The sequence below is a fragment of the Onychomys torridus genome, chromosome 1 (assembly GCF_903995425.1).
Source record: "Onychomys torridus chromosome 1, mOncTor1.1, whole genome shotgun sequence".
Taxonomy (NCBI): Eukaryota; Metazoa; Chordata; class Mammalia; order Rodentia; family Cricetidae; genus Onychomys; species Onychomys torridus.
This window is the reverse complement of record NC_050443.1, coordinates 109,932,206-109,958,330: the sequence shown is the minus strand read 5'-3', so window position 1 is coordinate 109,958,330 and position 26,125 is coordinate 109,932,206. Positions and strand designations below refer to the sequence as shown.

The window sequence follows — 26,125 nt, the reverse complement described above, 5'->3', positions numbered from 1 at the left end:
CTTGAAGTCAGCAATTTCTAAAGGAAAAAAACAAAACAAAACAAAATAAAAACCTGCTTCCTAAGAGATAAAGCCAAGGGCTGGGGATGTAGCTCAGAGTGCTTGCCTAGCATGCACAAAGTCCTGGATTTGAACCCCAGCATCATATAAACCAGATGTGGTGGCACACCTGTAATCCCAGCTCTGGGCAGGTGCAGGCAGGGGCAATCAGAAATGTCATGTTATTTTTGACTATATAGTGAGGTGGGAGCCAGCCTGGACTATGTAAGTCCTTATTTCAAAAGAAAGAAAAATTTTATAAGAAAATGTTCACTTAAATGAAGGAATAGTTAATGATGGACTCCCTAGCTTTTTTGTATTTACTGCATTAACTTTTAAAAATTAGGATGTGATGCACCTATTTTAAGGTAGGTGTCTGCTGAGTTTCAGTGGATTTTCACAGCACCCAAACCATAGCGTGGAGCCTTTCTACATGACGGTTCCTAGGAGTGGTTGGCAGTTAATCACCTCAGTTCTCAACCTGTTCAGAACACATGTACAGATGCTGCCAAACTGGCTCTTCAAGACTCTCCTCTGTTGCCTGGCCTTTGAGGAGCTGCTCCTGGTACCCCAAGAGGAAGGACCAGATGATCCTTCTCCTCACCCATATCCCTTTGATGTAAGCATCCCCTTGACTTCCTAGTCAAGTGGTCTCCATCTGTAAATCAGTTGGGGATTTCTATTGCTAGGTTCCCCAGGCCTGCCAGCAGTCAGCCTGTGTTTATTGATTGAATAAATGGAGAAACCGGCAGGTGACCTGGCTCATTGACAAAGAAGATGGTTTTTGTACTTTATCTAGGACTTTTGTCTGTAGTGGGTAGCCATTCCAGCTCTGATCTGGAAGTACCACCCACTTTGAGGCTTCTGTAACTGTCACGCCTATAAGGCAGAGCCGAGAGAAGACCACTGAAGACCCGAGATCCAGATGGGCCAGCTCTCTTGGTTCCTGAATCTTGGACGCTGGATGTAGACCGAGCAGAGTTCTCCAGAGAACACCGCTGGACTGCACTACACCTTTCCCAGACCCTGTAACCTGTCCCTTTACTTGTAAGTTACCCCACAAAATAAACCTCCCTTTTAACTACATGGAGTGGCCTTAATAGTTAAACCAATATTTGTCAATGGCTACTGCCCAGGCTTTTGTCTCACTTCCTTGTTCTCCATTCTTTCTCCAACAGAAATCCGCAGTTCCACATCTCCTTCTTTACTTAACAATGTTACCAGAAGTCCTCCTGACTCTCCCCATGCCAGCTGACTTGAATCTACCCCCTCTTTTCTTCACCATGGTCCCTGCATCCATTCCTACCTACCTAGAGAGCAGAGCAGCCATTCCAAATCCTACTCTGCTTCATCCAATGCCCTCCTTCTCTTCCTGCTTCCTTTCCCCCATCACTCAGTTCCCCTCTTTCCTCCACTTCTCTTCTCTCCTTTCCTTTCCTTATTCTTCCACTCAGCTTGATCCCTCCCTTCCTTTCCCCCTTTACTTATTCTTACATCATCAATATCTTACTTATTCAAGACTTCTTTTCCTGCTAGAATGAAACTCCATGAGGGCAGACACCATATTCTGGTACCCACCACCACAGGTCATTTGCAAGGGTCCTGTCCTCTCTTGGCACAACAGGTACTCACTGTTCGGTGGTGCCGAAGTGAACCTGTGGGGAGGCATCTTTGACTCCATGATTGAAACAATAGATAAAGTCTCATTTGGACTCAGAATTTGTGAGGATATAGTCCATCATGCTGGCAAAGACATGGAGGCAGGAGTTTGAAATGGATGCATCCACACTCAGGGAACAGAGGGAAATGGATGCTGGTTTTCCATTTTTTTCAAATGTGGTCCTGGACTTCAGCCCATGGAAGTGCCATCCACATTCAGGTGTCTTCCCACATTAATTAAGTCAGTTTAGAAAATCCCTCCCAGACAGGCCCATATCCTGGTACCCGTCTGTGATTCTAGATCCTGCCAAGTTGACAGTCAACATTAGTCATCACAGATGGCAACACACTCTGAGACCACACAGTCAGTTCCCAAGAGGAAGCTCTATTGGAGGGGGCCCACCTGCCTAGGTGACCCCAGCAGGGGCAGGGTGGTGCTTGGTGTAGGGGCGGGGTGGTCTGTGGTGGTGACATCCCCCGTCCTGTGTGGGAAAGGTAAGGACACTGAGCACTAGCCTGTTTCCTCCAGGGAGCTGCTTGCTCTGAGTGTTGTCCGGCCCCAAGCAAATGTGTTTTTGTGATAGCATCAGATTAAAGCATAGAAATTTGAGGGGAAAAGTACAATATGCCTCACATAATAGTCTCGCTTCCAATTACAGAAAGCTGTGCAGTGGAAAGGCAAAGAGTCCTCCATTAGCGGGCCTTTAAAAATAGTCACTGTGATCTGAATGGTCTTCTCGCCTTTCAGCAGCACATTAATTATGTTAGCAAATCATTTTGGCAGCCAGAGCAGGCATCTCTACCCTATCCTACCTGAACACGTCTGCACAAGAGAGCCCTCCAAAGCACCCAGACTGTCTAGAAAACATACAGGCCTTGCTCCGAGCTTCCTCTAAGTGCTTCTTAAATGTTCATTATGTTGGAGCTGTGGAACAGAAACTCCTAAGACTGAGAGATGAACTCCATATGGGCAGTAGACGGGCACCCAGGGAGTTACTAGGCTATTGGGAATTTCACCTAGAGAAAGACAGAGGCTATCTGGCCTGTGGTTCTTTGTGCACCACTGGGTGGAGTCACCTTCCACCTTCTGCTTTACAGAGTGAGAATTCAGAGGAGTGGTTTCAATTCTGAGGAAACCCGAGGTTTCCTCCCTAGATTTCTTGTCTTTGGAAGGCTTCCAGGTCTTTTGGAACCAACTTTAGAGGCGCTTGGGGTACACAAGGCAAAATGAAGTAGTTATTGATGGACCCTTTGTTGGTTTGGTGTTCCCCAGCCAGGGATTTGCAGTTTAATCTTTATGAGGTGGTGTGGCTTCTGGGTTTAATCTCAGCTTTACTCTGATAGCTCTGGCCCATAGGAACTGGTGAGGCTGGCCTCACCAGCTCCGGAGTCTTTGGGACAGTGGCTTGATAGACCTGTTAGGATCCTGGAGCTGGAGGACAAAAGGCGCTCTAGTAACAGAGTGGGAAGGGACTGTGGGCAGGGGAGCAAGCAAGCTTGGCTGCATCTGCCTGACACCTGTGGCAGGTTTCCAATTTGTGATGCTGGGTGGTCAGGAAGGCCCCACTGTCTGGGCCAGGAAACTGAAGCCCCTTAAAGTTAAATAGTGATGTTAGCATGTGGCCTTCCCATGATGCTCTTCTAGTCCTGGGTCCAGAATGGAATTGCAGATGTGGCAATCCAGAGTGGGAGAAAGAAGAGGAGGCCAGCAGGATGGGTTTCCTGGAGTTTAGCAACTCAAGAAAGTGGAATGTGAGAGAGAAAATCTGAGGTGACCACAAGATGCAACCTTGCTTTCATTACCAGGCCATGGCTGGTGGGATGCAGGAGGAGAGGGCATTGTTGGGGAGAGGCCCACCAGATCAGCAGCAGCCCAGGGTTTGAGCCTGGGGTTTGGCCCTTGGCTGGTGGGGAAATCCCAAGGGTTTAAGCTTTCCCATGAGTGATATGGAAGGTCTTATTTCTGGGCAAGGACTCTAGGTATCATTTGGTGGATACTTTAAGGTGAAGCTGGAGATGGGAGGAAGGGAGACAGTGGATTGACAGAAACTATAGACAGGAAGACAGTTTGGAATAGAGCTGGTTGGGTGGGTAGAAGGGGACCTGTGAATGTGGCCACAGGTGGCATGCAGTAGGGTGGGCATGCATCTGAGGGTCTAGACAGTGGTGTGTGGTGCTGTGCTGTTCCTCAGCCTTCAGTATCCTCTGATCTAGACTGGGAAGTTTTGGGGTACAGTCACTCTTCATAGAGAGCCAGCAGCTAAGGGAGGGTGAAGAAGGCTGGCATCATGACCAGTCTCCCTGTTTGTTATGGTACAAGTGAGCCCCCAAAGTCATGGAGGGTGGCCTCTTTGGAACTGTGGTGGCTCCTGGTCTGGGCTCTGTCTCTGGGCCGATCATTGTGAACATAGTTCTCATAGAACAGAGCTATCCCAGTACAGGACTCCAGGAGTCTGTGACTTGGGGGACACTTGGGTACAAATGGCTCATGTCCCAGGTTGTGCAGTTGTTCTGTTTTCTTTCTATATGACCTCTGTCCCCTTTTCAAATGGCCCACATGAGAAATAGCCTCAGTGAGGGTGCATTGTCTCTGTTCAGCACATACGCTCCTGATCAAGGAGCTGCAAGCCCCACATCATCTTCCCCGCTCCAATTTTCTTACACACCTGCCATTAGCCTCTGCCTGGCCCAGTGTGCGCCTCCAAAGGAGCCCTCAGGGCCTGCAGCTTCCCAGTGCACAGGAGGCGTGTCCCTTGCTGGATTCGCTGGATTCAGGCATGACTCAGGGCTCTGGGCCTCCAGATGGGTGGGTGGTGCATGGGAATACACCTAAGAAGGATCAGGAAAGGGGCCAGGGAAGGGACAGCTGTGGTGGGGAAGGAGGAGAACCAAAGCCAGAGAGGGAAATTCTCAGCATGGCCAGAGGAGGGGCTCTTGAGGTTTTTTTTTTTTTTTTTTTTTTTTTAAAGTGTTTAGGTGAGTTCAGAAACAGATCAAGACCAGATTTGGGAAAGCCCTGTGCCAACCTTCCAGAGTACCTGCCCCATGTCAGGAACTATGGTGAGTGTATCCCACTTCAGTTCCTAGGGCACATGTGAAGCCAGAGGTGGAAAGACAGTGCTGTGACTCAGCCTTGATGATAGCAAGGCCCTAAGCCTTTGTTCCCAGGTCGATTCACTGATCTTCACACTTCCATCTGGAAAATGGAACTACTTTATTTTCATTTCTCCTTATTCTGGGCAGTTTTATACTTGTACATAATGAAATATGACCATAGAAAGGCCTCACCTCCCTCTTCCAACATGCCCTCCTTGCAATCCCATGTCTTTTCCCCCTGATAACCCACTAAATCCAGCAAGTGTTGCCCACATATGATGAGTATGAACCCTTCCACTGGTTCATGAAAACCATAGCAGTGGCCACATCCTCAAAAAAGAATGCTTTGCCCTCTCCCAGCACTTATTAACTGCCAATAGCTCCTCCATAAGACATGGGGCCTAGAGATCTTCCACCTCATCTATGCCAGGATTTTGCCCGGCTTGGTCTTATGCAGGTAACCACAGCTGCTGTGAGCCCATGGGTGCAATAGCTGTGTCCCGTCCAGAGGACAGCGGTTCACAGCCCTCCTCCCCATCCTCCATCTCTTAACTTTTTCTGTCTCCTTCTCCATGATGTTCCCCAAGCCTTGGTGGTGGGGCCTAATGTAGACGTCCTGGTTAGAGCGGGGTGCTCAGTCTCATATTCTCAGTACTTTGACCAGCTTGGCACTGACTGCTGATGGAAGACTGAGAAGAGCCCAAGTTTGTTGGTGCTGGGAGCTGGGAGGACCAAAGGGAAGCCATTATTTTCTCTTTCTTAGATGAGGCCACCAAGGTACAGAGAGGTATCCTGACCTGTACCAGAGCATAGCTGGTGAGGGTCTGAGCCATATCTGGTCACAGAGCTCACTCTCTGCCAGCCTGTCTCTTATTCCAGTCACAGGAACCAGAGGAAACGATAGTCCTGGGGTCCCCAAAGGAGAAGAACAAAACACAGAGCCAAAAAATAAGGAATGTCTCCAGACAGAATTTTTTGGAAAGGGCTCCCTGAGGAAACTACACTTAAGTTGAGACCTGAAAGATGAAAGCAATTTTATTTATGGATCTAATAACCGGGAGGTTTCATTGGGAAGGAGACTAGTTCACAGTGATTTTAATTGTTGCTGGGCTGTCTTCATCTAAGCTCCTCAGTGCATTTCCTGAGAGAGAGAGAGAGAGAGAGAGAGAGAGAGAGAGAGAGAGAGAGAGAGACAGAGAGAGACAGAGAGAGAGAGAGAGTGTGTGAGAGACAGACAGACAGAGACACAGACAGACAGAGACACAGAGAGTGAAAGAGAGAAAGACAGACAGACAGGCACTAAGATCTGTACCTACCAAGGTAGGACACACTCACATCATCCTGGGACTCTGCAGAAACCATGGGAGACATGCAAGTCCTGGTCAGGCAAGTGTGAGTCAGAGGCTAATGGCTTCCCAGTAAGCACTACTTTCTCTCATTCTAGATCCAGGCTTGGTAACTAGCTCAGTTCAACTCTCTTGGCTGATTGAGACATGGGTTGGTCTGGCTCTAGGTTTTGCTTCTTGGAGAAAGAGACCTGTTGTACCTGCCAAGTGGAGCACTCTGTATATAACAGAGCCCCCAAATCCCTAACTGTGGGCTCTGTCATTGTGGGATGAGAAAGGCCTATGCTCAGGTCATGAGAACGGCAGGACTTTCCCTGTTCCTGAGCAGACTGCACCAAGCAGAGGTGGTTCCTCCAGACCCCCATGAGGGTCACTTGGAGGAGAAGTGGTCCAGGAGACGTGAGCTTGCCACCTTGCCACTTTCAGTATGTGGTCTGTCTATCTATGTATCTATGTATCTATGTATCTATGTATCTATGTATCTATGTATCTATCTATGTATCTATCTATGTATCTATCTATGTATCTATCTATGTATCTATGTATCTATCTATCTATCTATCTATCTATCTATCTATCTATCATCTATCTATCTACCTAGCACCTAACTGAGTTCAACAAACCTAAACACTGAGACTTGGGCACTATATAAGGAGAGCTATATAAGTATTCGATGTATTATTGCACTGAATTCTCATCAAAATTCCCTATCTACTCAGAGAGGATTGTCTCACTTTGCAGATGTGTAAACTGAGCCTGGAATTGCAGCCATTCCTGCTCCAGGCTATACTGCGAGTATAATAGAGTCAGGATGGAAAACCTCAGGTCTGTGCTGGTGTAGCCTATAATAAAGCCTGCTTCAGGTCTTCATCTAGTCACTTATTCCTCTCCATGTGGAAGCTGCTTCTTTATTAAGATAAAAGATTTATGTACTTCCACATTTAATACGTTCCTGGAAACAAGAAGAACAAAGGACCTTCTGTTTATTCCACTGATATTTGAAAGCTTTAGTTTGAAAAGGTTGAGAACTGCAACCAGGTGGTGGTAATGGGTGCCAAATTTGGTTACATACCCAAAGCATTAGATCTTAGACCTTGTGATGTTTAATTGCATCCGTTTGATGGGATTTTGTGTTACCATGGAAACACGCCTCGGTCTGTAAGGCACATCTGTGACAGGTTTCTAGCCTGGGTTAGTTGAGGTGGGAAGACCCAGTCCAAATGTGTGTAATCTTGGGCTGGGGTCTCCGGAAGAAGGGAACTGAGCACCAGCACCCTTCTTCTCTCTCCTTTCCTACACAGCTGCAATGTCAGCCCCACCTCTCATTAACTTCTCTGCAGTGATGGACTCTACCCTCAGCCCATGAGTCAGAATAAGCCCGTTCTCTCTTAAGTTGCTCTTGTCAGGCCAGAGCATTTTATCATATCGAGGGGAAAAATGGTATGTACAGATCTTGAACTTAACCTTCATAGACATAAACGTGGATTTTTAGTGACCGTTTATTACCTGATGTGACAGCTTGCCTTCATTTGCACATGGAGGAGAAGTAAATGTGCTTACGTGGAAGGACACGTGGGTCCCCAGGCTTCTCTGGGGAGCTCAGTCTGAAGCATGCTGGGGCTCGGCACGTGTTTCACAATCTGAAGATAAATTATGGGTGAAGGAATGATGCCAAGGCTTTAAAACACATCATGTTTCCTGAAGGGTGAGGTCTTAGCTTCTTTTACTGCTCTTGGGATAAAATACTCTGACAAAAGCAATTCAAGGGAGGAACCAGACAGTTTGAGGGTACAGCCTATCATAGCGGTAATGTCAAGGCAGCAGGAGCTTAAAGCTGCTGGTCACATCACATCTGCAATCAAGAAGCAGTGGGAGATGAATGCTGCTGCTGGTCAGCACCCTTCCTCGTTTATACGTGGGCATCAGGACCCAGCCAGGGAATGGCACCTTCCACACTGTGGGGCAAGTTTTACTACTTCAGTTAAGAGAATCAAGATTCCTCCCCTCCCGATATATACCTAGAGGTTTGTCTCTAAGGTGATTCTAGATTCTGTCAAATTAGCAATTAATACTGACTACCACAGTAGGGGAAATCAATTGGATCCAATAAACTACAGTATCTCTCCTTTTGGTGTCATGATCTGAGGAGTAGTTTAAGTATTAATCTGTCTGTCTGTTTGTCTCTCTATCAGTGTATCACAGACATTGGCAAAGGATACTTTATCTATGCTGTACCCTATGACCTAGAAATAATCATAAAGTTATAGAATAAGAAAAAATTAATCTTCTTTATATGGTATTCAAGTTGGGCTAATTATGGTTTGAATACAAAATATCTCCCATAGGATCCTGTGTTTAAACAGTTGATTTCCAGCAGGCAGAAATGTTCAAGGAGGTTTTGGAACCTCACTGGAGGAAGTGGTCACTGGGGATGGACCTTAAAGTTTCATAGCCTTCCCCACTTCCTGTCTAATTTCTACTTCGGTTTCTTCTAAGATTTGAACAAGCAGCTGCTACCTCTTCCAGCCAGCACAGAAGAACTTCCTTCTGCCACGTGTTCTACAATGAACTGTATCCCCTCAAACTGTGAGCCAAACAAATCCTTTTCCTTATACTTTGCTTTGCCAGGTAATTGGCCCCACTGATGAGGAAGTAACTAACACAACATAGTAGCTGATCAAAAATGCTGGACCTCAGAGGATACCCAGGAGGCTCTGACTTTTCTGAATCCAACATCTTCCCAGGTGTCTGTTGAGGTGCTTTCTCAACAGCCTTCACAACAGTGTCTTGTTATTTACAAATGAAATAGCTCATGCCCAAGCATGCTTCCTCAAAGGTCAAATTGAAAATGAAATCATAGAGTGGGGAGAAAGCTGGATTCCAAGGGGAACCCATGAACTAAGAATAAGACAGCAAAAGATGCCAAATCTACAGGGTAAAGGGATAAGAACAAACACGTTGAAGATTAAATATGAAATGGATAATTATGTAGTAATGAGATTGAGACAGAACAAAGGACAATGCCATTTAAATCACCACATCTCAACATAGTAATGAACAGGAAAAGCCCTCCAGCTTCAGAATTATAATCATAGTTGCCATAACAACTCAGTATCTTTCTCCCTGAGCATCCATCTCCAGACTGTATTTTTAGAAATGGGCTGTGCCCGGGTATGTATTTTTCTTTATATAGCAGCTAATTTTTCAAATTACTGATCCTTCAAAAAAAATTCTAAAAGAGTAACAGTCACAGGGATAATTAGGGAAATGAGCAGGTGTGAAAGTCCATTATGAAAAAAATGCTATAAACGTATTGATGTCTTGACAATATTTGTTTCAACAGAATGTTCCATGGAACTGCACAGTCTCTTTTTCCTTGTCAAGCAGCTTAACATAAATCTCCTTTGTGGGGCCCATAAATATTTGAACAATTATTAGCTGTGTAAGGTGTCTAAGGATTATTTGACAAGTACAGATTTATGTTGTATAACAGAAATTGGCTTAACGGCATTCTGAGTCTCAGGGATGGATGAACAGACAAACATTGGCTTACCTCACTTAACAGAAATATAGTAACAGATTCTTGAGCAAAGCAAACAATGAGCCTGTGGCAAACTCAGAAAACAGGAGGGATCCAAGCTGCCATTTTGGTCCCCCTCTCTGTCTAGTAGCTGTCTCTCATACCGGAAAGGCTGGCTTTATTGCATGGCTATCATCCAAGGGGAGCCCACATTTTATCAAGCTCTACTGATCCCTGGAGAGATGCTCCCAGCCCTTTGCTGGGGTCTCAGACTAAAGTTAAACACTATTAGGTTAAGAACAAAAGCTGTTTCAGAGGAAAACACTCTCTGGCCAAGTTCAGTCAAGTGACAAGGACTTTCTGTCTCTCTTTGTTTCTGCAAAGGATGTAAAATCAGCAGATTATCATAATCATCTGTTTCTAAAGAGCCTATAAAAGCTGTGCCAGAACCTACAAAGAATACGCCTTCCTGTGGTCACCTGTTGGGGAGTGGAGAGGACTAACTTCAAGCATGGTGAGCTTGAGATCTTGTTTAGATGGTTTGGATTTGTGTGAGGTCCTCACTAGGGGAGTGACATTGGCCCTTGAGAGAAGGTGGAAGTAGATGTCAGTGAGCTGGAAACAGGGAGACTGAGTAAGCGGGTGTGACAGGCATCTGGCATGGGTCTCTGAAAGAGACACTAAGGGATGAGTAGTAGGAGCAGAAGTTAGCTAAAGAATAATGCCGGGAAGATCATGATGGGGAAACCCACAGAGACAGCTGACCGGTGCTAGTTGGAGCTCACTGACTCTGCACTGACAGCTTGGGAACCTGCATGGGACTGAACTAGGCCTGCTGAATGTGGGTGACAGCTATGTGACTCGATCTGTTTGTGGGGTCCCTGGCAGCAGGACCAGGACTTATCCCAGGTGCATGAACTGGCTTTTTGGAGCCCATTCCCTGTGGTGGGATACCTTGCTCAGCCTTGATACAATGGGGAGGGGCTAGGCTCTCCTCCAACTTGGTATGCCAGACTTTGTTGACTACCATGGGAGGCCTTACCCACTGAGGAGTGGATGGGGGTAGAGTGGGAGAGAGGTGAGGAGGCGGGAGAAGGGGAGGGAGAGGGAACTGGGGTTGGTATGTAAAATGAAAAAAAAATTAATAAAAAAAGAATAATGCCAGGGCTGGCATGAAGCTCACTCAGTAGAGTGCTTGCCTGCATCTATGAAGCCCCAGGTTTACTCTCCAACACATGAAACTGGGCTTAGTGGTATGCGCCCATCCCCCCTGCACTCCCAGCACTTGGAAGGCAGAGGCAAGAGGATCAGCAGTTCAAGGTCATACTTGGAAATATAGTGAGTTGAAGACTAGCCTGGGATGCTCCAGACCCTGAAAAAAAAATGCCATCCATGGGCTTTTCTGATAGCTATCACAGGATGAAAGAGGAGACAGATGATTGGTTGGGAAGACTCCAGCAGGGCAGCCAAGAAGGCAGAGACCTACCCTGCATACAGGCAGGCATTGGAAGGCAGGGAGAGCCTTGGAAAGGAGAATAAGTTCAGCTCTGCTCTCCTCTCTGTATTTTGTGGCCTTTGACTGAATGCCGCAGATTTCTGAGTGAGTATTCCCAGGGAGAAAGGGAGACAAGGAGCGGTGCTGCTGGCTGGCACTCTGGAGAGCTGGCTCTGAGCAATCAGTCTCTGTTCTGTTTGTCCTGCTGTTCTAATCATGCATCTCTCCAGGGAAAACAAACAAGCAAACATTAGCAAGGAGAGCTGAGATGAGTAGGACTCATTTCCTGATTCTAGGGATTTGCAGAGACGCACATTCAGATGGGGACATTCTCTGCAAGGTTCCTAGACATGGCAGTGCAGGGGCACGCTCCATTGTTGATCTTGGAGCTGCCAAAGGGAGATATAAAATGGTTTCAGCACATATGAGTAGGAGGCTACCAAGATTTACTATTTTCCAAATACTGGCTCAAGCAGGTTGTGCCTGGACCATTACCAGTGTGCCATATGTCTGAGGGTGACTCTGTTCCCACCCATTCTGTAGGCTTCACGTGAAGGGTAGTGTTACATTTCAGCTGTCAGAATCATGTGAAAAGCACTCAAGCCGAGTGTTTAGGAGGCTTCATAGGTCTGATTGTGCCTGGTGTCTGTCTGCAGCTAGAACACCTGGCCTGGGTAATATGTGTGGCCCTTCTGGCCAGGACCCCAAATGGATCTCTTGCTAGTCTTCATCTAGCTGGCTGAGACTTGAGGAGTGTGGCTTACTGAGGGAGTCTCTTCTGTGCCACCCAAATCCCTGGGGGCTTGTTTTCTTGTCTGGAGGGGCTGGCTTTAGATAAAACAAGCCCTGTGAGTGAGCTCAGGGTACATATACAGAGAAAAGTGGATAGGTCTAGCCCAACCCAACGCCTGCCTGGAATGCCAGGGGAGGAGAGGCTGTCTAGATTCAAGGCCTTCTGGCCTTCCCCCATGGGTCCTGTGTCAGCTACCACTTTCTCTTGAAATACCCTTCCACCTGGGAGTTCCTGACCCTGCAATTCAAAGGCTGGCTGGGTGGCTAGGGTAGGAACAGTGAGGCAAAGGATGAGGACATTAGAGTGAGGCAAAGGATGATGGATGACCTGAATGACGCCCTGACACTCTCAAGCTTGTGAGTCCCTCTCCTAGGCCAATGGGGAAGCCATAGCCCAGTGCCCAGGTTCATTTCAGAGGCACCCTAGGGTCACATCCCAGATTCTCAGAAATAAACCGGCAGGCCTGAGGGCTAGTTGTTCTTGTGGCTGGCAGGCACTGTGCCCCCCTCCCCCTGCCACCCCTGGAGGCATCTCTACTGAATCCTTAGAACCTATGAGTTAAGTGAGCAGAGTATACTGATGACAGTTGACCAGTCTTGGATCATCTCAGAGCCTCGCCTAATCCCATGGACTCTTAAAAGTGGACACTATTTGTGCTGGCTAGTCTTACGCCAACTTGACACAAGCTAGATTCATCTGAAAGGAGGGAGCCTCAATTGAGAAAATGCCTCCACAAGTTCTTGTAAAGTGTTTTCTTAATTAGTGATTGATGAGGGAGGGCCCAGCTCCCCCTCATTAATTGTGGGTGGTGTTGTCCCTGGGCTGGTGGTCCTGGGTTCTATAGGAAAGCAGACTGAGCAAGCCATGGGAAGCAAGCCAGTAAGCAGCACCCCTCCATGGCCTCTGCATCAGCTCCTGCCTCCAGGATCCTGCCCTGTTTGAGTTCCTGTCTTGACTTCCATCAATTATGGATAGTGCAGTACAAGTGTAAGCTGAATAAAACCCTTTCTACCTCAACTTGCTTTTTGGTCATGGTGTTTCGTTGCAGCAATGGAAACTCTAACTAAGACACTATTCCCTAGCTGGAGGTAGAGAAGATAGGAGTGATTTGAAGGTATAGCTTAGATTTGGCCTGTGAGTACTGACTCAGAGAGGTGAAGCTGGCTGCAAAGACCCAGAGGTGAGCCCTGGCAGGCACACAAAGCAGGAGGCTGCCTGCAAAGCGGTCTCAGCTAAAAGCCAGTGGATATATGGAAGCCATGAGTACTGCTACTAGGACCTGACTTTAGCGATACACTGAGTGGCTATGAAAGCCATTTCCCCCCCAAACGCTAATGAGTCTCTCAGCTACCACCATCTTGCACCTTGACTTCAGCCTGGTGCTGCTGCCTCAGACACTTAACCTGTGAGTCAGTAAGTCTTTTGTTTTAAACCCGTCTCAATCACTTAGGGGAGCCATAGAATATACTGCTGCAGACCTTGGATCCCCAGCATCCCAGCCTGGAGAGAAGCTGGGGCCACTAGGCTCCACTCCATTAAGAGAAGACTGAGAAAAAACCAAGGCATGTTTTCCAAAAGGTGGGGGCACCTTTTTTTCAAAGGGAAGCGACACCAGGTTTCTCCAGACAGGCCTGATCCTTGAAAGAGCTGAATGCCCTTTTGTAACTTATGAAATGGTGGTCTTTGGCTGGCCCCATTCTCTCCAACAGGAACACTCTGGAGGGGTCCCCAGGCCCTTAGGCCCTGCTCTCAAGGAACTTCATCCAGGGACTCGGGGTTCCTGCCTAGGCTGGGGGCAGCAAGACAGGTGGGAAACCTGCTGGTTCTATCTGACCTCAGGATTTCAGGCTAGTCTCAGCCCTGCAAAACGAAGGAGTGGAAGGCAGCCCCGAAGTTTCCTCCCAAGATCAGCACGCCCCATGTCTGAGACGGGGTGCCCAGCTGGACAGAACCGCAAAGACAAGGAAGGCTAGTTACAGCCCTAGAATGAATGGTCCTCCAACACCTGCTGGGGAGGCCCCGGCGGGAAGGAGGGCGGGTCTGCCGGCGCCTCGCCTCTCCTGGGCGCGCCCCTGCCCGCCCAGCTCCGGCCCAGCCCCGCCCGTCTGGCCTGTCCCACCCGCCAGGGCCCGCCGCATCTGCACCCGTTGCAGCGCCCGCTCCCCTGTCCCAAGCCACAGCGGTCATCTGTAGCCCGCCTGTTGCTCCCGGGAATCCGGACCGTGCCCAGAACGCGGGGCCGGGTGGGCATGGCCTGTCCTGGGGCCGCCTCCCGGGCTCTGGCCCTGGCACTTGTGGTAGTGACTTTGGCTGGGGTCGGAGCACAGGGCGCAGCCTTCGAGGAGCCTGACTATTATGGCCAGGAGCTCTGGAGACGGGGGCGCTACTATGAGCATCCGGAGCGGGAGCCGGAGCTCTTCTCGCCTCCACGGCATGAGGGCCTCGGGGTGGAGAAGCAGGAGCAGCAGCACCAACAGGAGCCCAGGCCGCCCAAGAAGGCCGCCAAGCCCAAGAAGGTTCCCAAGAGGGAGAAGGTGGTTGCAGAGACGCCTCCACCAGGTAACTTTTTGCATCGGGCGGCCCGAGGGGGCGCCCGCGATCGCCGCATTCCAGGAGACACCTGGCTTCCCAGTATGTCTCCCTGAGTGATCCCAGCCCAAATCCTGTGGTGCTGGCTACTCACTAGAGACTGCATCTAAGCTAAGCCCAGCTTTCTTTCTCTGCCTCCTCAGGCAGAAACAGAATTGTGCACTTTGAGAAACTGCCTGGGGAGCTGGCCCCGGCGTCCCAAGAGGTGTCTTTTGCTTCTTCCTGCTCTCTTTAGATCTCCAATCTTCAGAGGTGTCTTCTTCAGAATGATTTCAGTCAATCGGCACGTGACTGGCTGGTGTTATTTGGCCGATGGCCTTGGCAAGGCTTGGTCAGTGACCTTTATTCAGGCAGTGCCCCTTCTCAGTTCCCTCCATCCCCCTGTCATTGGGCCCCTTGAATCCACTATGCACAGGATGGCACAATCCCAGCTGGAGACTTTGGACCACTCCTGGTCCCTGTAGCTGCCAAGGTTCTTTCTGCCTTCTTGGAAAGGGCAGACTACAGGAGCCCTGGAAAGCTCTGAGTGACTGGCAGCCTGGGGTGAGCGATCCATCCTTTGTGCCCATCTCGTTTTCCTTAAAAGATTTAATTAAAACCCGTCTTCACTTTCTTCTGGTCCAGCCGTTATCACCAAACCTGTGAAGAAGACTTTCTCTAAATTGTTTCAGATGGTGATTGCTCAGTGTAGGAGTTACATCCCTACTATTTCAGCCATGGGGAGCCAGCAGGACATTGACCAAATTCTACATTCTACGGCCTTGCGGTGTCTTTGTCTGAAAAGAGAGTCATGTGCTAGGTCACAGAGCTCTGAGCTCAGAAGTGGTTTTCATTTGGTTAACGGATGCCAAAGTCATCAACCAGGGAAGATGCAAACACACTTGAGGGTCTGGTCCCATTTGAGTACCACGTTTGTATATGGCTGACCATTGACAGTTCCGTGGGTTGTGTGACCCCCCCCCCATAGGACCATAGGGGCCTCCCAATTTTTTTGGGGGGGGAGGGGTAACAGGGATAAAGATATAGAAAGCTGCAGTGGCTTGACATCGAAGGGTGGGGATAGGGCACTGACCTTGGTAGTGTCCTCTGGGCTCAGTAAGTTGTCTTCGTGGCTGAGGAAAATGGCTACCTTTGTTATGTTACAGATGAGAAGCTTTAAGCTCAAACAGGGGAACTAACTTATTTTGTCACTGTCCTGCTTGGAAGCATTGAAAGCCCACCTTGTCAGCCAGGTCTTAGGCTTGCTGTTTGGGGACCCCGGAACTTGAGCACCACTTTTTGGCCTCAGCTGCTTTACCTGCAGATAGAAAGAACAGTGTCTGCCATTGCATTTTCCTATGTCTGATGATACCAAAACCTTTCCCAGCATTCTGTAGTGTGCCCTAGGGACCAAGAACATAAGACAACCTGGTCCCTCCTCCAAGAACCTCACCAAAGTTGTGAGACTTTGGGGACGTAATCACAGCTGTGCCGAGAGTTGTATTGAACATGGGATGTCAGGAAAATAAGTAGAAGGATGAGGCCAGTGCTTCCCAGGGGGGAGATGGCCGACTAGGCCTGATTAGTGAGCTGCCTTTGTTTGGGTACTCTTAGTCGTGACCAGTTATAGTCTTTCCTGAGAGCTCAGAAAGTCACAGCCCAGACTCAGCAGTACCCCCAGCTTATGTGTCTGGGGGCTCAGCTATTACAGCCCAGAAGTGGTGCTCCTTCCTTCTGGAGCATTGGCTGTTATCAGACTTGGAATGGGGTCTCTGAAGGAGAAGTCAAGTATCATCTGGTTTGTAAAAAAGGCCACCTTGCAGAGAGAGGTTAGCCTGGGACTAACAAAAAGTTAACTGTTGCTGGTGAATAGTTGGCCACTTGGGTCCTGTCTGCAAATGAAAGACACATCCTGAAGCACCAGAATCAGGCTCCTCCTGGATCATCGCTATTTTAGCCATTTTCCTAATGAATCAGGTGGGATGTCTTAGAGCTTCCCCAGATAGGACAAGTGTGACATTCATCAAAATAGTTTAAACTAATGCCTCTCTTTCTCCCTCCACTCCCCCCATCCCAGTGTGTGTGTGTGTGTGTGTGTGTGTGTGTGTGTGTGTTCAATAAGACTTTCAACTGTGGACTCCATGTAGTAGAGGAGAGATTAAATTAAAATGATCTTGGTTGGGGGACTCAGAAGACTCTGACCACTTCAGTTGCACAGAGAGATGATTCTATCCCACCTCAAGTGGTGGCGTGGTATACATGGTGCTCATGGTGTCATAGAGGCACTGTTCTGTGTGGTGGGCTATTTTATGAACAGGTTGCCAATCTTAGGAATGTGTTTCAGAGGAGGGAAACTGGGGATCTTGTCTGGGGTGTTAGATGCAAACTTCTGAAATTTACTGCATGGCTATCGAGTGCTGAGTTCCAGGACAGGGTAGGCACTGGGTTGGGAGCAGAGGGTAAGATTGAGAGATGGGTGAGAGCAGAGAACTGACTTGGGTATCACATTTGTAGACAGTGACATGCTTTCCACTTAGCTCTTGGGAGCATAGAAGTAGGAGTTGATAAAGGAGAAATGGGAAAAGTGTGTGTGGTGGGCACAAATAGGGCATATGTCTGTATCCCTGAGGAGGCTGGTACAAAGGCTATTTGGTCTGACTTTGAGTTTTGGCTTTGATCCTTGGCAACTGGAGAAATGCCCTATGGATGCTGTGTGCTGATATCTATGGAGGCGGCTTGGCGAATGGAATCCTTTGGCCAATTGGGGGTAGCAGTGAGCATCCTCCTATGATGGCTGGTTGCCAGATCGACACACCTGAGAAGCAGGAACCTCAGTTGAAGTATCGCCTCCATCAGATTGCTCTGTGGCTATGTCTGTGGGGGACTTTCTTGGTTGCTAATGGGTGTAGGAGGGCCCGGCCCACTGAGGGTGGTGTTTTCCTTAGGCAGGCGGTTCTGGGCTATGTAAGAACAGTAGCTAAGAAAGCCAGTAAATGGCCTTCCCCTGTGGTCTCTGCTTCAAGCTCCTGCCTTGAACTCCTTCCCTAGCTTTCCCTGATGATGAACTGTAGCCTGTAAGTTAAAAGCCAATCCTTTCTTCCCCAAGGTGCTTTTGGTAATGGCAACAGAAGGCAAAACAGAAACACCTACTCTGAAATGCTTAAAAATCTGAGCCCTTTGAACACCAGTATACTCATGGTCATTATGCACCATGAGGCTTTGCTTTAACTCAAAGCTACCTCCAGGCTCTGTGTGTGGTGTATATGACACATAGATTAATTCCATGGTTGGGCAAAACCGTGAAATCTGAAGTGCTTTTGTTCCCAAGAACTTGAAGCAGGGACGCTTAAGCGGTACTTCATTTTCAATGGAGAAGGGCCCCGTTGTACTGAATGGAAGAGAACACTGAAAAGCGTTTACTGAAAGTTTGGTTTAGAATAATTATAGACTCATAGGAACGGACAGAACTATTATCGTGAGGTCCCATGACCCACCCCTCAGTTTCCATCAATGGGAAATCTTAGGTAACTCTAATGTGGGTTCTCCATCCTTGACAGTTCCAGCACTTTGGACTGAGTATACATGTGCTGGGAAGCAGGGGTGGGGTGGGAGGTTGGGTCCTATGTGTTGTAGAATGTACACCTTTGACCCATGAGCTACTACAGGACCTTCCTCTCAGCCCTCACAAACAGAAATGCCTCTAGATATTGCCAGCCATCTGCAGGAGGCTGAGAATTACCACTGGGTATCAAAAGCATGACATAGAATGTTATACGTACTGTGAATTAGATTGTAATGTTACATTTCAGAAGTTTCTCCATGCATTTGTATATGTATGTGTATATGCATGTTTGTGTGTATATGCATTTCAGTAGTTTTTCCACGCATGTATACATGTGTATGTGCATACGTGCATGCTTATGTATATGTATGCACATGTGTGCTTGTGTGTATATGGGTCCACCAGGATATAGGACCATGGAATCCTTGTCTGAGGCCTTTTGTAAGCATCAGTTTATCCCAGAATCTTAGAACTTTTAGGAAAGTAAATGGTCACAGTGCAAATTCCTGTCCAGTGCAGGGTTCAGACAATGGCTGTCCAGCCTGTGCTCCACCCCTCCCCAGATGAGCTCTCCCCACTTCAAGGCCATTAGCTCATTGGATGGACAGTGCTGATTGCTAGAATATTCGTCTTCATGGACATCCTCCTTCTGACTCTATTTATTCAGCTGTTTCTGGTTGAATTCCACAGTTTCTGCGTTGGAATGCTTTGTGGTCCCAGGAGTGAGCCTCAGGTCCCTAGTTTTCATTATCCAGCATGAAGAATAAGGTAACAGCTCCATGGGGGTCATACCAGTGGAGTAGGGTGTGCTTATTTTGGGTTGCCTTTGAATTGTGGCCACACTCCTTTTAGAGGATGAAATGTAGCCAACTAATAGACCACAGTTGCATAATTCACCTGCCATTTCCAACCACATGGCAGAAAGGAACAAACAAGGCTGGGATAAGGGATTTGAATATTGTTTTTTCCCCTCCTTGGCTTAGGAGCTGACTTGAATATGGAGGCTTCAAATCTGATTTCCCCCTGACTCCTTTGTCTGTACCATTTCCAGGCCCTGGCTAGAACGTACCACTGTTTGGATCTGAACAAACCCGCATGGATCCCCTAGTCCAGAGCTAGTCCCTCTGGTCCGTGTTGAGTGTGCAGGGAGCCATTTTTTTTTTTGTTTGTAGGTCTATGCCCAGAATCATCCAGTTTGTGTTTGGTATGTGTTGTGTCCCGGCTGTCAGGGGAAATAAAAAGGTGGTGATTGGAGCATATTTGCTTATATACAAAGCTCTTTCTGGGTGAGCTGTTCCTGGTTGGTGGAAAGGGCTTTTCTGTGAAGCTTTGCCTGGTCTCTTGTTGGGTCAGAGTACCCTGGCCTTTGTTAGAAATGCCCTAACTTGGGCAAAACTTAAGTGTGAAGAGGTGGTATTTGTCAATATTTCAGTAGTGTTTTTAATAAACCCAGGGAGTGTCATTGGCATACTTAAAGAACAAGAGAGCCTTGATGGCTGCCTATATGCTTTAGTATCAGACCTGAAGTATTTCATCCAACTCACTTCCCTGCAAAGCTCCAAGGAAAAGGATGGATGGGAGGTGGGGGGAAGCATTGCTTTCTGAGGCACCGCTACCCTTTCCAGAACCCTTTCCAGAACTCTTTCCAAAGCTAACTCACCGCTGGCCTGCTCCTCCTGCCTGTGCCCATGGCTCCGGAAATTAGGGTTGTGCCTGGATGAGAGACAGTGGCGACCCTACAGGGGTGGAGGAAGCTAGATTGCATGCTGTATTTCTAAAACAGTTGTGGCATTTCCCCCATCTACCTCTTGTGTATGTGACTGCCAAGTCTCAAGGTGACCATGCTTCATTCAGACTTGGGACAAAACCAGTTTTAGCTCCAGAGCCTGGATTTTGTGGTGAGTCCTCCTTTGCATGTCCCAAGGAGCTAGGAAGGCAAGTGCTAACTTAGTGTCACCCAGCAGTGACAGGTTCTGTCCTCTGAGACTCTCTCAGGTCCCTGTTTATGCAGCTGCCACTTGGATTGTGAAATCTTTGAGTTAGGTTTCTTTGACTGGCTGTAGGAAGGGTTAGAATCCCTAAGTGGCTGGCCTCCATCTCACTGGAGATGATGGATGGCTGACATGGCAAAGAATACCTACCTTCATGTGTTAATCAGCTTCTGATGCCATAGATTCAGATGTACTATATATGCCATGCAAGGCATGTGCAATGCTCCCTGGTAAGCCTGCTGAGGATTCAGAGAAAGCTAGGGACAGAACTGATGACTTTTCAAGCCTTGGTTCATCCATGGAGGATTGTGTCAATAACACCCATACTCCCTGTTGAGGTGTGAGGTTAGATGGGTGTGGCCCCCTTGGTTCTGACAGGGGTGGTGTGGGGCAATTTTGTGTTACCTTTTCCCTGCTCCTGGAGTACCTGCCAGGTTGTGTCCTACAGACCCTGACAGACAATGCCCCTGGGTTGTTGGCCTCCCTTTTCTCCTCGTAGCCCCTTTTCCTCAAGCTTCATGCAGTCATCTCCCAGCTACAATCCTGCAGCACATGCCTGCTTACCTCAGCTTGTTCTCGGCAGAACCCAAACTCAGGCAGATAGGTGCTCCGGGTACCTGCAGAGCCTACAGAGGGCCCACACTAGCCTGCGTGCACCTGCCTGCCTGCTGCTGGTACTGGGGTATTTCCTTAGAGACAATGAACTCCCACTCCATACCTGTTTCCCCTGACACTGACTATCCTTAGAGTTGGAAAAGGGCACAGGCTGTCCCCTCCTTGTCCCTTTCCCGCTCCTATATGCAAAGAGCAGGGACTTCTTTATTTTATTATATTTTTTGAAATTGTAATATAATTGCATAATTTCTCCTCTCTCTTTCCTCCCTCCAATCCCTCTCAAGCACCCCCTTGCTTTCTCTCAATTTCATGGCCTTTTTCTTTAATTGTATATACACTATATATGTGTATGTATAGATATATAGATAAAGACATGTAGATATTCCTAAATGCCTAACAACCTGCTCAGTTCCTGTAGTGTTACCTGTACGGACATGATCTCAGGGCTCTCACTTGGTGTTAGATAACCAGTTGGGGTGCTCCTCACTGGGAAGCCATTTCTCCTGCTCTCAGCATTCCCTAGTTGCCCATAGGATTGAGTCCCCTTGAACTTTTCCCTCTTCATGTCAGAATATCCACTGCCACTGCCACTGTTCAGCAATTGTTTGGGCGACTATGGTGATAAGACTTCATGGAGAAAGCCTGTCTCACATTTCTAGGAGCCACGGTCCTGGGAAGTGTCCTGTCCCTCTGGCTCTTACACTGTCTCTCCCTCTTTTTTTTTTTTTTTGCAATGATCCATGAACCTTAGGTGCGGGAATTATGCAGTAGATGTATCAGTTGGGACAGGGCGCCACATGCTCTCTTGTCCTCTGCATTGTGATAGGTGGTGGTTTCCTGTAATAGTCTTTATCTGTTGCAAAGAGAAGTTTCCTTGATGAGGGGTGAGGACTGCACTTATATATGGGGATAAGGATAAATATTTAGAATGTAGTTAGAGATTATGCCGGTTTAATAAAGAGCTGGATGTAGGTTCTCCTCCAAGATCCATGTCTTCACAGCCCTGCGTGGCTAGCTTGGTTTCCAGTACCAGACATGAGTGAACTGTAGAGAGTGGTTAGTTACGGCCAGAGCATGTGTGCCACTGTGGCACCCTTCGGGCTATCATGCCGTGCTGGAATTCATTGCGGTTCACAGACATCACAACTGGGTAGGACTTTTGTTTGCTTCCCTCCCTTGGAAGCTTCATGATGATGTCTGATACCATGAAGAAAACCAGTCCTAAGGCAGGAGGCTTTCAAGTCAGATCCAGATCAGGTCTCAAGTTAAAATAATAATTAAAATAATCCCCTGGGGAAGCAGAGACAGGAAGCTCCCTGGGGCTGTTGGCCAGGCAGCCTGGCCTGCTTGGCAAGTTCTAGGTGAGTGAGAGACGCTGTTTAAATTGGAGAAAAAAAATAATAAAGGTGGATGGTGCAGAACAACTGAGGTTTTCCTCTGATGTCAACATGCATGTGTACAAAGTTGCTTGTGTACTCCCACACATGCACGCACAAGTGGCCACACACACACACACACCATTCCTAACACCTGCAGGAGGAGAGAGACCTTTAGGTTGCATTTCTGGGGAGCTACTGAGAGAACCTCATGTGGTTTTTTACTCTCCTGCCATGGGTTCCTTACCAAAAAACAGGCAAGAACTGCCAGAGCCCTGGGCCAGCTCCCTCCTTCAGGGAGAGTGCAGAGCTCTGTGGCCTGGAATTTCCTGGGGAAGCAGAGACTGCAGGGAAGCAAAGGCTTTTCAGTTTGGGTTGTGTGTGTGTGTCTGGGGGGGAGTGTTGCTACTGTAAGCTCCTTGTGCAGCAAGGGGGAAAAAACAGTTTTCTATTAAGCCAGAGGAATTATATTTATCACGGTGCACCAGAATAGAACATGTGGCCAGCATTAGCGGTGCAGTGCGCTACTTTTAAGGAATTCTGCACTGTCACGCGGCCCAGATGGAGATGCTGATTGGATTCTGGCTCCTTCTCCGAACACTATTTCCCCTTCTCTTTCTTCTTTCATCTGTACAGACCATATGGTGTCTTTCTTGTTCTGGGGGAGGAAGGGTCTACGGAAGCAGCCTTTGTGCTGGCAGGGAGGGTCCTTTGGAGCCGGTCACTCTCACTGTTACCTCCTGGCTGTCAGTGACCTTGGGAAGCCCTCTTCCTCACTCTAGGTTCTTAACCTGTGAGTTGAGACCTCTTTGGGGGGGATCACATATCACATATTTACATTATGATTCATAATGGTAGCAAAATCACAGCTATAAAGTAGCAATGAAATCATTTTATGGTTGGGGAGCACAGCATGAGAAACTGTATTAAAGGGTCGCCGCATTAGGAAGGTTGAGAACCACCGCTCTAGGCCTTTATGTTCTCTACCGTAAAATGCCCTTCCTGTCCTCAGAGGCTTGAACCGTGCAGTAAACATGTCTTGTAAAGTTTGGAGCCTGCTGCCCCTGTAAGCTGTTAGCAAATGGGATGGTGTTAGCGACGTGGGCCTCGGGATAATGCTGGCCGGGTGGAGACAACAGCTGTGTTTTTGTACCCTGAGTATCTCACAGGTATCATTTTATGCCCTTGCTCTAACTTCCTGTGTGGCAGGCTCTGCTACCTTCTTCCATTGAGGAGGGGAAGAGGTAGAGAGGTCAGGCTGGTGCCCTTTGGGGTACCCTGGCTGTACCTGTCTCCCAAGTACCACTCTGAACTGTGGGTGGATCATACCTCTTCTCCTCTCTGGAAGGCTGCACCCCAACTCTGAGTTGGCTAGTTTTTATACAGAGGCTTTCTCAAGTGGGGGGCATTCTGTATGCCATTCCTGTCCTAAAAGCCTCAGGTGATAAGCTAAGCTAGACAGGCTTGCTTAGTTCCTTCCCTGACTGGATCCTGCTTCCCCTTCCTTCCCCTCGGCACTTTCCAGACAATGAAACCCCTGCATTAGGCTTTGCTTAGAGGCAACTTGACTCTAGACAGATGCTATCAGGGTCCCTCCAAGGAGGATTCGATTGAAGTGAGGAATCAGGAAAGGCAGTTTTTAAGATGATGCCAGAGCTGAGACTTGCAAGATGAGAAGGAGCCAATTAGCTTCAGAGTAGAGGGATGGGTGTACCCATGATGGGGGAAAATTTATGCTTTGTTGTTAGAACAGGGGTAGGGGGACAAAGTGAGGAGAAACTGGAGGGTTAACAGGGTCACATCGGGCTCCCAGGTCACTCCCCAGTTAGTGAGCAACCGACTCACAGGTCCCCAAGCCATGGCCTTGGAGAGAGCTGGGTATGCGAGCTCAGCATGGGGAAACATGCTAGTTTGGCTGTCCAAGTCCAGCTTTGGCCCCCATTTCCAGGTATTACTCCTAGTGCTTCAGGGAGGCTCAGCAGCGTTTTGTAGGCTTACAATACTTAACAGCATGTGGTTGTGCATGGGTCTCATGAGGGGTGATTATCTCCATATATACTGAGCATCCTCTTCTTTAACCACAGACCCCTTAGAGTCCAAGGCCCTGGGGCTGGAGAGCAAAGCTGGGATCGGCTGTCTGCAGGAGAGGACCATGAGTTCTCACATCCAGAGGCTTGTCTGATACATGGAGTAACGATGTCTTTCTCTCTTTTTCTTTCTAGGTAAAAACAGCAACAGAAAAGGCAGAAGAAGCAAGAGTCTCGAGAAAGCTGTCCGAGATGATCATGGTGTCCCTGTGGCCCATGAGTATGTCAGAGAGAGTAAGTGAAGCTCTTGGAGGGTCATTGCCCCATTTCTGTCACCTGCCCATGGTGGGTGCAGGCAGCTGGCATGGCTGTCTGCTCATATACACCCTGTAGAGATATTGTCTGGACTTGTGTCAATTCTTAGCTATTGTGCAGGAGTGCAGACATCTCAGCAGCTCAAACTTCTCTTGGAGCATTGCTGTCCCATAGAAGTTCCCCCATTGAATTGCTCAAGTCACTTCCAAGTGTCCTGTCCTCTCCCTTAGACTCTCTCACTTGGCAGTCCATGTCATTGTGATCTCTTAGCTGCCCATAGTCTTGGTTGTGTATTTCTTGTCTCTAGATGCAGCACAGGGTCTCTGGTGGCATAGATAAAGCTTCTATTCCCAGAATCTGTAATACTAGACCTGACAGCTTGCAGCCATGTGTAGTTGCTTACCCGAGTATGTTCAGCAGTAGGTGGCAGGGCTGGGGTATTGGCTTGATTGCTAGAGTGCTAGCCTCGCATGCATGAAGCCTTGGGCTTCATCCCAGCGCTGCACACACCAGATGCGCAGCTCGAAGACCAGCACTGTAAGACCAGCATTGGGGAAATAGAGGCAGGAGGATCGGGAATTTAAGGTCATCCTCAGCAACACAGAAAGTTGTAGGACAGCCTGGGATATATGAGATACTGTCTCAAAAAAAAAAAAACCCAAAAATTATAGAAAACGAATTTTCAATGTTATTATTTCTAGACTCATGGAGGAATGCTGACCCACTGGCTGTAGCTATAAACATTCTTAACTATTTTGTCACTATTATTGTACTAAGCTTAAATATTCAGGATCATTTTCTGCTAATATTAGTAATAGTGACAATTTATTAAATGTATATATAATTGCCAGATCCTTTGCTCAGTGTCTGACCTTCCAGGCACCCTGCTAATCACTGTGGGTATCACCACCATCACCATCATCATTATCCTCCTCTTTTTCCTCTTCCTCCACACTCTGTAGATTAAGGGAGGGTCCTTTGGTCAGGGTTGTATAGCAAAACAGAGCTTAAAATGAAAGATTCCAAGGTTGTTGTCTTTTTGCTTAGTAATGACAGCAGACAAAAAAAAAATCAGCTTGATATTTTATATATTTGCATAGGACTCACTCTCAGCTGCCACATCAGCTCAAGAGCTGTGTCACAGAGGTGACTGTCACCAGGGGAGTTGCCACAGTCCCTTAGGCACAATGTCAGGGTTTGGGGCTGTGTTTCTAACTAACAACCTGCCATCAAAGATGTCACTGTTCTGACTACAGTGTGTTCTAAGATGAAGAGAAATCAATTCTTATGAGGTTCTGCAGTCATTTAGGGACCTAAATGTCTATTCCATCTGAAGGTGAACACTGGAAGGACCTTGTCCCTTGGAAGGATGTGTTGAGTGTACAGTATGTAGCTAGGGCTGTTTTTCCTGGGCTCATCCTGAGGCTCAGGTCCCTTAGCATCTGTGATGGTTAGCTTTTATCATCAACTTGACATAACATTACCTAGGAAGAGAGCCCAAATGAGGAATTGTCTGCTTTGGGTTGGGCTGTGGGTCTGCCTGTGGGGAATTGTTTTAATTAAGTAATTGATTTGAGAAGATGCAGCCCACTGTGGGAGGCATCATTTCCTAGGCAGTGGGTCCTGAACTGTGTAAGAATGGATAAATTGAAGTAAGCATGAGTAAGTGTGAATGTGTTCAATTCTCTCTGCACTTGACTGTGGGTGTGATGTGACCCATTGT

The 26,125-nt window shown here is 47.9% G+C and overlaps 1 protein-coding gene across 1 annotated transcript in view; it reads left to right on the top strand.

Moving 5' to 3' along the window:
• Positions 1 to 14,062: 14,062 nt before the first annotated feature.
• Positions 14,063 to 26,125, top strand: part of Cpxm2 (carboxypeptidase X, M14 family member 2) — a 121,189-nt gene continuing 109,126 nt past the window's right edge. Inside the window, exons 1-2 of the mRNA XM_036186096.1 lie at positions 14,063 to 14,507; positions 24,283 to 24,381. Of these exons, the coding sequence (XP_036041989.1) occupies positions 14,198 to 14,507; positions 24,283 to 24,381 (409 nt within the window). The 5' untranslated portion in view covers positions 14,063 to 14,197. The remainder of the gene's footprint in view (positions 14,508 to 24,282; positions 24,382 to 26,125) is intronic.